Source organism: Vicia villosa, unplaced genomic scaffold, assembly GCF_029867415.1.
Source record: "Vicia villosa cultivar HV-30 ecotype Madison, WI unplaced genomic scaffold, Vvil1.0 ctg.000339F_1_1, whole genome shotgun sequence".
Taxonomy (NCBI): Eukaryota; Viridiplantae; Streptophyta; class Magnoliopsida; order Fabales; family Fabaceae; genus Vicia; species Vicia villosa.
The window spans coordinates 174,901-185,707 of NW_026705151.1; the positions used below are offsets into that span (position 1 = coordinate 174,901).

At 32.5% G+C, this 10,807-nt stretch overlaps 1 protein-coding gene across 1 annotated transcript; it reads right to left on the reverse strand.

Annotated features, from left to right (window-relative positions):
• Positions 1-380: 380 nt before the first annotated feature.
• LOC131626935 (uncharacterized) lies at positions 381-804 on the reverse strand. Its single transcript, XM_058897769.1, has one exon. It carries the CDS (start codon positions 771-773, stop codon positions 381-383), a length of 393 nt encoding a protein of 130 aa, XP_058753752.1. The 5' UTR covers positions 774-804.
• Positions 805-10,807: the final 10,003 nt, after the last annotated feature.

The following is a 10,807-nucleotide window of genomic DNA, read 5'->3' on the forward strand; positions in this document are numbered from 1 at the left end:
CCCTTCCACACAATACATTTCAAAACTTTATTTAATGGACTATATGAATTAATATTGGGCTTTAAAGCCCAAGTTTATATTTTAATAATAAATTTATAAATATAATTTCATAAAAAATATTAATAGAAATAATTTTAAAAAACGTAAAAAAATTTAAAAAATGACATAAGCCTAAATTTTTTTATCCAGGCTTCATTCTCAAAAGTTAAAAAGGTACAAGGATGGTGAAAGTAGTGATAATGGTTCATTTTTTAAAAAAAATGTATTCTTGCAAAGTACTCCAAATTAAGATACACTTGAATTCATTCCTTAACATTTCCTAATGGGTAACCATGTGGAAGACTTTACTCTAAAATTAAGAAAACAAAATGAACAATCAATTACATGGAATATAGTTCATGTGAAGAAACCAAGTTCTTAGAAATCTCAAATATAAGTCTAGCCTCAAATGCATCACCAGAACAACCTTTAGAAGACACTTGAGGAGCTTTTAGAATCCTTTTCACACCAAATTTGTTATCAGTATTCAATGCCCCTCCTACATTACCAGCCAACTTCAACATAAACTTCATATAAATATTCTTAACCTTTCTCACCAACTTCATTGATGATCTTATTATCCATCTTAGCTTTGGGCTTGTTCTGACCCTCCGATCCTTACGCTGACCTCTCATCCGTATGATCTGCATCTTCTTTCGTTGGCCGGTGGTGGTCGAGCCACCGTAGTCGAGACGCCGGTGGCCCATTCTGCTCAAGTACCTCTTTATTTCCATGTTTTGAATGGCTTGAGCAGGTGAATGAGAGTGAAGGTTTTCTCACTTTATGGGAATGAATAGAGAATGTTGTTTGAAATTAAATTAACTATGCTATATGCTATGCTTATTGGACTATATGTGTATTAGGGATATATTAAACAAATAATTGCACGTTTAATTTGGTCAAGACATAGCAAAAGTGGATACATAGCATAGGTGTGCATATATATAAATAATAAAATAAAGGGCTGCATTTGAAAAATGAAGTCAAAAAACTACATTTTGACACTATATAATATGTTGGAGTAAATAAATATATGAGTGTGAAAAACGAGATACAACAATTCAATTCGCATCTTTTCTTCTAGTAGCTTTGAGTTTTTAAATATTTTAATTCAGTTTTTAAATATTGGAGTAACACTTAAAATTTAATATAATTGTATAAATGAGAGTATCAAACATGCCGCCTTTAAAGACGGACATACAGACTACGACACATAGCCATAAAAAAATCTTCTGAAATATATGTTACATATGTTACAGTTAAGGCCAGTTTGTTTCAGCTTTAAAATAGATTTTTTTTTTTATATTTTTAAAAATAGATTTTCTAAAACTGTTTTTTAAAATATTACAAGTTTTTTTATATTCGTTTTTTCTAAAATGAAACACTTAATTTGACATCCTATAACATAAACATACATATAACATAATTGAAGACCAAAATTTCGTCAAAATCATAATTTTTTAAAAAAGTTGTATTTTAAAAAAAAAATTTATGAAAATCTATTTGAAATAGCTTTAAAATTAAGTGATTTTTTGAAATGTTGATATCCAAATTTTTTCTTCATAAATAGATGAAATACTTAAAATCACATTTTAAGAATAACTATTCAAACAAAATTTTCATTTAAAGCTTTTATAAAAAGTTTCTTTGTAAAAATTTTTTTCACAAAATTTGATAACACTATAAAAATCATTTTAAAAAAAAGCCAAAACAAACGGGCCCTAAATCATAATAAAATAATCTCGCATTATTTTTTTTACAGTTAATCCATGATAAACTTACATAGTATCTCCAAAAATTTAAATGACCTGGTATAAAACAGCAATGTTCATATGTTTGGTTAACCCATTTAATATAGAAATCGTCCGGAAGAATCATTTTATCAAATCACTTTTAGAAGGATTTTTTTGAACAAATATGAATGTTTGTCTGGTTCTTATGCTTAAAACATATATAAATATCAAATAGTGCATCATAATATTGTCAATTGAGTCTCTGAGCTATCAAATGTTGTTGGTCTGCATGTTGAGGTACTAGAGGTTGGTGAATCGGATGTTCATAAATTTAATGTTGAGCTAGCAATTGAGTAATAATTTTATTTAAAAGTTAATATTTATATTTTTAAATCACAAAATTATTTATTAAATATAATAATTAAATTTGTTCGATATTTCAAATAAAACTTCAACTATTTTAATTTTAAATTTTTTGACTCAAAATTTTAATATGATTTAAAATAAAATACTAAATATTTTACAATGAACATAGATATAAAAAATTACCAAAAATAAAATAATTAAATAAATATAAAGATTTTACATTAAAACTAATTAAAATAATATTAAATAAATAAAATCTAATTATGTTTTGTGCAATACTTTTTTTGTTCTATTCCAAGAAAAAAGTGAGAGCACACTTCTAAAAAAAATTGATAGTCAGAATTTATATTAATTAAAAAAAACAAAATTAATAATATAACAATATGATACTAACAAGAGAGAATTTAGTAGATGAGCAACAATATCATGATTTTACTTGAAAAAGGTGAATAGATCCTCTAATGATAATAAAATGTAGTTATTCTATCAATGGAGTATTGAAAAGGAACAAATAATTAAAATGAAAGTTATTAGTTTTTGTTTTCATTGACAGGATCTCTAATTAATTAAGTAGTAATAGTAGGTAATATGAAATTAAATTTTGAAGCCTAGGCATATGTCTAGATTGCCTATAGCTTAGACCGGGCCTGTACATACACATCTTTGCAACATATCAAAAACATTGTCCGTTTCACCATGTGTCTTCTCAAGAAACTCCGATGAGCTAGACTTGAGGGTCTCCCTTTGGCACTGACAACTTGTAAGAATATGACACTCATTAGATGTAGCAAATGAAGTTAGTTGATCGGCTAGCACACTTTGTGCCGCCTTTAGAACCAAGTCTTCTAGGTAGTCCTTAAAAAATATATCAAACATATGTACGATTCGATGCAGGAGGCTCAACAATGGTGGGATCCTTCGAGATATTCCGTCCAAACCTAAACTACCTTAATGCAAGCTCCATAAATAAGACTATAGAGTTTTGTCTTGTGGGATAACCACTATGAGTACTAGAAAATATCCTTAAATGGTCCTGTATGACAGTGATTGGCGTATGGAGAGAAAAAATGTCATCCCCCAAAACACAGTCTAGAGAATGAATATATGGCATATGGGTTGACTTGATGGTGAATAGTTGAGACATAAGAGTACGATACTGTTAAGGTGTCGTGTTCAAATCCTACTAGATGTTAACAATTCATGTATTTGTCCAATCCATACATAGCATTACCCTGACATCAACTGTGCCTTTCATCAATTAGTGGGCAATTGAATCGGTCCCTCGGAGTAATCGGTCCTAAGGCCGGATACCTGATAAGTGCCAATTTGTAGTTATTTGTGTATAGTTTTGCGACACTTATTTTCTCTTTTTCCTCAATTTAGACGCGTTTTAGTGTATATTACATACAATATGTAACTTTTGTGTTTAATCGAGTTTTTGATTCATCTATGTACCGACTAATAGATTTCATTCATTTTGTAGGTATTTGAGCATTTATTGGAACATTGAGCAATAAAGCTTCAAGGGTGCAATTTTGGATCAATAAAAGAGTGGCCATTAGAAGAAGCAAATGAAGAATAAAATGCAGACTGGTGTGAGTCGCCCGACGGAGCAATTGGCTCGTCGGGCGAGCGTGGAAAATAAATTGCCAAGTTACTGTTTTGGGCCGCCTCATGGTCGCTGGGCGGAAGAAGAGGGTGTCGCCGGGCGAAAGAAGATATTTTTGCCCACTTGTTGACGTGGCGCAGGCTGTGTGGCTAGGAATAAAGGTTTCGCCGGGCGGAGCAATTGGCTCGCCGGGCGGAAGTAGCGTAGCAGAATTTGTATATAGTTTCTTTTTAGAACATTTTAGGTTTTGTGTGGTTGGTTTTGGGGATTTTTGTGCTCCCAAGCCAATTTCACCCATTTTTCTTTAGGATTAGCTTAGATAACAACTATGGGTCTTGCATTCGGTGATTCGGAGGTGGATTGCTCATCAACCGGCGCTGACAAACCAGAAGATTTGTGGTTTCTTCTCTATTTCTCTCTATGTATTTCTCATATTTGAGTTTTTTATATATATTTACTTTGAAATCATGTATATTTGTTGATCATGGTGTTATATAAAGTTTGCTTTACAAATCTTTGTTGATTGTTGTCTTAGATTTTTGCTCTGTGCTAGGGATTTGGGTTATTTTAGAGATAGACTTCTTGAATCCTTATCTAGGATGATTATCTGTTAGTTTCTGGATTTTAGACATAGATTTAGAGCTAACAATCTTTATGGGTGTCGAAGCTTAATGCTTCTGTGTTGGTTGTGTCGGTTGAGATATCGTCGATACGATTGATATGGATGTCTGCTGTGTCGTTGAGGTGTGCTGAGAGATCGTCGCCGAGATGATATAGTAGTTCTCTCTACTTTGGGTTAGAAATGACTTAGGGTGTGAGCGATGCCGGATAACATTGACGAGTACTGTAGGTTGAGTGTAACTGGTCGATAAGTTTAAGTTTGTGAGAAGTAGATTATATACCAGGCTTGATAAGTCTCTTCTTTCTGAAAAATGAACTCTTTTGTGTTGATATTTACTTTTCCATTTTTATGTTTTAACTATTCAATCCAAACTCATAACTTTGGAAACTGTTGAACGGCAGTTCAATGCACTAGTCCCTGTGGAGACGATAATTTCCCGGATAAATACTTCCAAAAATTTTATTGCTTGCCGCTTTACCGCTCCCATGCCAATTTCACCCATTTTTCTTTAGGATTGGTGTTTTATTGAACTTGCATCGCAATAGTTTCTTTTGTTTTGAGTTTTGTATATATCGCACATATTGTATAGTGTTACTTGTTTATATTTATACTTATAGTTGTGAATTTGTTATATCATTGTTTGTTCTTTTCACGTTTGCTTGTGTGTGGTTAGGAATAGCCGGACGGAAGTAACTTGAAGGAACTTTCTTTAATAACAGGCGTCGAGCTTACGATGTAAAACAAGCATGTGTATTCTTTTTAGTTTTTGTTTAGTTTAGATAGTGTGATGCAATTGTCTAAACAAATTTAGATCGGACCAGTTCTTAAATTTCAATTCTTCACTTTTAAATTTGTTTAGACAATTTCATATGGTCTTTTAATTTGTTAAAATTAATAGTGCGTGTTTGCCTTTGAGCTTGTTTTAAGTAGCTTATGGAATTGGAGGTGATTTTCCAAGTTTGATTGTTTCGACTTGCAAGTGTATGGTAATGATTTTGTTAAAGTTTTGTACATGTTCAAGGTATGTGTTTATCGCTTTCTAGACTTTAGCATATTCATAATACTTAGGCTTTTTACAACTTCTATGCCATTCATTCTTTTGTATACTTGTTTGTTTGTGAATCACTTTAGTTCCTACCCCTTTTTGTGAGGTAGCTTTCCATTGTTCACTTATGCTGGAGACCACAATTCTTGTTTTAGCTGGATTTTATTATGCTTAATATTTTACGTGTGTTGATTGTATAATTACACGAAAGTGATCATGGCATTTTTGTTCCATTTTGAGCACAACTACCTTGGCCAAATAGTCAATTTACATTGTGAGTGTGTGATCATTAGTAACCCCTTTGAGCTTTTTGTCAACATCCATGTTATTTTTGAACTTAATGCTTGTCTATGAGTTTTTGGTTTTCCTTTGTTTATGGATGTTGATTTCTCTTTTTTCTTGAACCCTCAACTTTGTGTTGTTGTATGAATTTTTACCTTGCCTTAGAAAGTAGGGAGTATTCATATTATGATGTGGTTGAATTCAAGTAGGGGAGAGAATGGTTGTGCACTTATTGGTTGATTGCTATGAGGTTGAAAGAAAAGAAAAAGAAAAGAAAACAAAATGTGAAAAAGAAGTGAAAAGAAAAGGAAAGAAAAAAGAGAAAAATTTTTGAAAAAGAAAAAGAAAAGTATGGAATAATATTGTGTTAATAAGTAAGTGATTGGTTTGATAAATTTGGGATTATGAAGAAGTTTGATTGAAATTTTGTGTTTGAACTTTTGCGAGTTGACCACTCCCTTAGGTTTGGGCAAGTTTTTGTTTCGATTAGCCTTAGGAATTATCCCTTGTTTGTTAACCAAACCACGTTACAACCTTGAAAAGTTCTTGTGATTCTTGCGTTTGTGTTTTCAACATGAATTTTTGGATGGTTGCATAATTTAGTCTTTTGTTTGCAAGATTGTTGGATGAGTGAAAATATCTCATTTTTGTGTTTTTCATCTACCGATGAGTGTGTGCTAGGTGTGATTCATTTTTGAACTAGTTTTGTTTTAGAATGTTTGGCATATTCTTTGTATTTAGCATTTGTGTCATGTTTATGTTATCGTCGTAGTTTAGTGGTAAGTATGTTACTTTGTGTGTACCGTTTTGCTTTTGAGCCATACATTTGTTTCCGTTTTTCAAAACTTCTTGAATCGTGATTTTTGGATTTTTGCGTTTGCTTCCTTGAGTTAGTTGATTCTTGTTTAGGGACAAACAAGTTTAAGTTGGGGAGAGTTTGATAAGTGCCAATTTGTAGTTATTTTGTGTATAGTTTTGCGGCACTTATTTTCTCTTTTTCCTCAATTTAGACGCGTTTTAGTGTATATTACATACAATATGTAGCTTTTGTGTTTAATCGAGTTTTTGATTCATTTATGTACCGACTAATAGTTTTTCATTCATTTTGTAGGTATTTGAGCATTTATTGGAGCATTGAGCAATAAAGCTTCAAGGGTGCAATTTTGGATCAATAAAAGAGTGGCCATTAGAAGAAGCAAATGAAGAATAAAGTGCAGACTGGTGTGAGTCGCCCGGCAGAGCAATTGGCTCGCCGGGCGAGCGTGGAAAATAAATTGCCAAGTTTCTGTTTTGGGCCGCCTCATGGTCGCCGGGCGGAAGAAGAGGGTGTCGTCGGGCGAAGCATTTCGTTCGCCGGGCGAAAGAAGATATTTTTGCCCACTTGTTGACGTGGCGCAGGCTGTGTGGCTAGGAATAAAGGTTTCGTCGGGCGGAGCAATTGGCTCGCCGGGCGGAAGTCGCGTAGCAGAATTTGTATATAGTTTCATTTTAGAACATTTTAGGTTTTGTGTGGTTGGTTTTGGGGATTTTTGTGCTCTCATGCCAATTTCACCCATTTTTCTTTAGGATTAGCTTAGATAACAACTATGGGTCTTGCATTCGGTGATTCGGAGGTGGATTGCTCATCAACCGGCACTGACAAATCGGAAGATTTGTGGTTTCTTCTCTATTTCTCTCAATGTATTTCTCATATTTGGGTTTTGTATATATATTTACTTTAAACTCATGTATATTTGTTTATCATGGTGTTATATAAAGTTTGCTTTACAAATCTTTGTTGATTGTTGTCTTAGATTTTTGCTCTGTGCTAGGGATTTGGGTTGTTTTAGAGATAGACTTCTTGAATCCTTTTCTAGGATGATTATCTGTTAGTTTCTGGATTTTAGACATAGATTTAGAGCTAACAATCTTTATGGGTGTCAAAGCTTAATGCTTCTGTGTTGGTTGTGTCGGTTGAGAGATCGTCGATACGATTGATATGGATGTCTGCTGTGTCGTTGAGGTGTGCTGAGAGATCGTCGCCGAGATGATATAGTAGTTCTCTCTACTTTGGGTTAGAAATGACTTAGGGTGTGAGCGACGCCGGATGACATTGACGAGTATTGTAGGTTGAGTGTAACTGGTCGATAAGTTTAAGATTGTGAGAAGTAGATTATATACCAGACTTGATAAGTCTCTTCTTTCTGAAGAATGAACTCTTTTGTGTTGATATTTACTTTTCCATTTTTATGTTTTAACTATTCAATCCAAACTCATAACTTTGGAAACTGTTGAACGATAGTTCAATGCACTAGTCCCTGTGGAGACGATAATTTCCCGGATAAATGCTTCCAAAACTTTTGTTGTTTGCCGCTTTACCGCTTCAATAATACCAAGTTTCCAAAATTAGCAATTATATGACCCTCGATGTGGAGAAATGTAATAAGATCGAAGAAACACTTCATTGTATCCATTGACAATTAACAAATGTGAAATATCTAGAAAAAGTTGAAGTATTTATGCTTAAAAATAGGTTAAACAAAAATATTAAAAATTATATAAAAATATCAGGTTACACGAATATTACCTAAAGGAGAAGATTGTTTTCTTCAGATTTTCCCAAAATTCGGAGATGCATCACCGAAAGCACTTAAATATCAAATTTAACGTTGGATTTTAATTGTCGGGTATTTTTTCGGAGATGCATCTCCGAAAGCACTTAAATATCAAATTTAACGTTGGATTTTAATTGTCAGGTATTTTTTCGGAGATGCATCTCTGAAAAAATTCTTCCTAAAATTTGTGATATTAATTAATTCAGATATGCATATCCGAAATATCCCAATATTCTAAATTTGACGTATAAAATTTTATTAACACACAAATTAAAATACAAACTAAATAAAATAAAGATGATAAACCGAATATATCGTAAAATAAAAGAATATTATTATTCCAAATATGTCATTGGTAAATTAATCGATCAATTAAATGCTACTATATATATTAACACACAAATTAAAATACAAACTAAATAAAATAAAGGTGGTAAGTCGTACATTGAACCAAAAACTAAAAATACATCGTAAAATAAAAGAATATTAATATTTTAAATAGAAAGGTGGTAAATCGTATAATCAACAAAAAACCAAAATTACATCGTAAAATAAAAAAATATTAATATTTCAAATATGTCATGATAAATTAATCGATCAATTAAATGTTATATATATAATATTTAAAATAATTAATATTTTTTTTACTTTATTATATTAAATAGATATTTTGATTAAAATAATATATATTTTAATTAATACAATAATTATACTATTGGTTGTATTGATTCACCTTGATTTTTATTTTTTAACAATTATTGAAGTTTTTTGGATATGCATATCGGAAACATTCCAAGATCAAAAATTGGAATATTTCGGATATGCATCCCCGAAAACACTCCCTCTCCAAAAAAAAAAGGTGATTTCGAAAATGATTCTCCAAAAACATCTCTTTTTTGGTGTTTTCGGAAGTACACTTCCGAAATTAATTTAAAAAAAAAAAAGAATTTCGGAAATGCATCTCAGAAATATTGGGGCATTTTAAAAATTTCGCTGCGGATTTTTAAAGAGGTTTCATAAATTCCACATGTAGAAAAATCCAATAGTCATTTTTTGATAGGAAGATGAAATAGACATGAAACATTGTTTCATTGAAGATGAAGTTCATCTCACTAATAAGATGTCTCAAAAAGTCAAAATTATATCTCTCAACAACCACAGGCAACAATATTCGTGTTTGGTTTGAGCTTGTGGCTAACCACGAGCGTGTGACCTTGAGATTGAGAACCATAACCTGAGATGAATGTTCTGGATTATGCCTGAAATTTTGACTTTCATACTTAAGCTTAAATACCATGCTTACACTCTTTAAGGCCATAAAATAGTGTGAGAACTAGCAAAGTTATTAGATACTGATAGTATTTAATCAACCATATGAGTTGCAATTAAACAACCATGTCTTAAAATAGTGATAAAGCACTTTTAATTAAGGGTTAATAAACTCCATGATGGTATTTTACAACTTGTAAATTAGTGGCTATCAATTTACTGGAAGGTACATTCAAGAAGCATGCAAACCGATATGGGAGTTAATATAAGGTTTTCTATCTCCTTAATCCTTTGTAAATAAAATAAATATCAAAAACTAGAACATATATGATAGAGTGTTTCATCATGAGGAGACTTTTCACTACGCTAAATTTGTCTTTTAGCAGCACCTCTACGAAAGCGCTTTTAGGAAAAAGCACTGCTATAGGTTTCGCTAAAAACAAACTAAAAATGAAGGGAAAAAAGCGCTGCTATAGGGAGTCCTACGAAAGCGCTTTTTAAAAGCGCTGGTATAGGGATGGTTACCAAAGCGCTTTAAAGAAGCGCTGCTATAGGGCAGGTTACCAGAGCACTTTTAGAAGCGCTGGTAAAGGGGTAGGTTACCAAAGCGCTTTCTATCTAAAAAGCGCTGGTATAGGGCTGGGTACCAAAGCGCTTTTTAAAAGCGCTCTCGTAGGGTATTTACAATTATATTTTTTAAAACAAAACATTCCCAGGTTATTACGTTTTTCAGAAATCAGGATACCATTCTTCTTCCCCAAACGTAAACCTAGCATATCTCCATGAAAATCTCTGCCTTCCACGATACTGAATCACCATTCCATCCTTGAATTTCGTTTGGGGCTGAATTTCGATACTGAATCTCTGAATTTCGTCTTCTCCTTCCACCTTCGCAAAGCTCTTCGTCTTCTCCTTCACTTCGTGGCTGAGTAACAGCGATAAACATCCGCCTCCGGCTGACTTCGTCTTCCCCTTCGTCTTCTCCTTCTCTTTGTCGACTTCTCCTGTCACACTTCTTCTTCTCCCTCGGTGAGTCGATTTCACATTCCCTCTACTACTCTACTAGCAGTACTGTTAATTTTTATTCAATGTAGTTGATAGCCCTTGTGGAATAATTAGGTTCATTAGCATTGTAATTGATTGTGGGATGTGATATATGACTTAAGAATGAAAACATTATTGAGTGATTTAGCACTGAGGTAGTTGCTGGTGTATTGTTAATTAATACTTGCTGTTTATATTACATGT

What these genes read in the sequence shown, in the direction of transcription:
- LOC131626935 (XM_058897769.1), bottom strand. Translation starts at nt 773, where the DNA reads ATGGAAATAAAGAGGTACTTGAGCAGAATGGGCCACCGGCGTCTCGAC.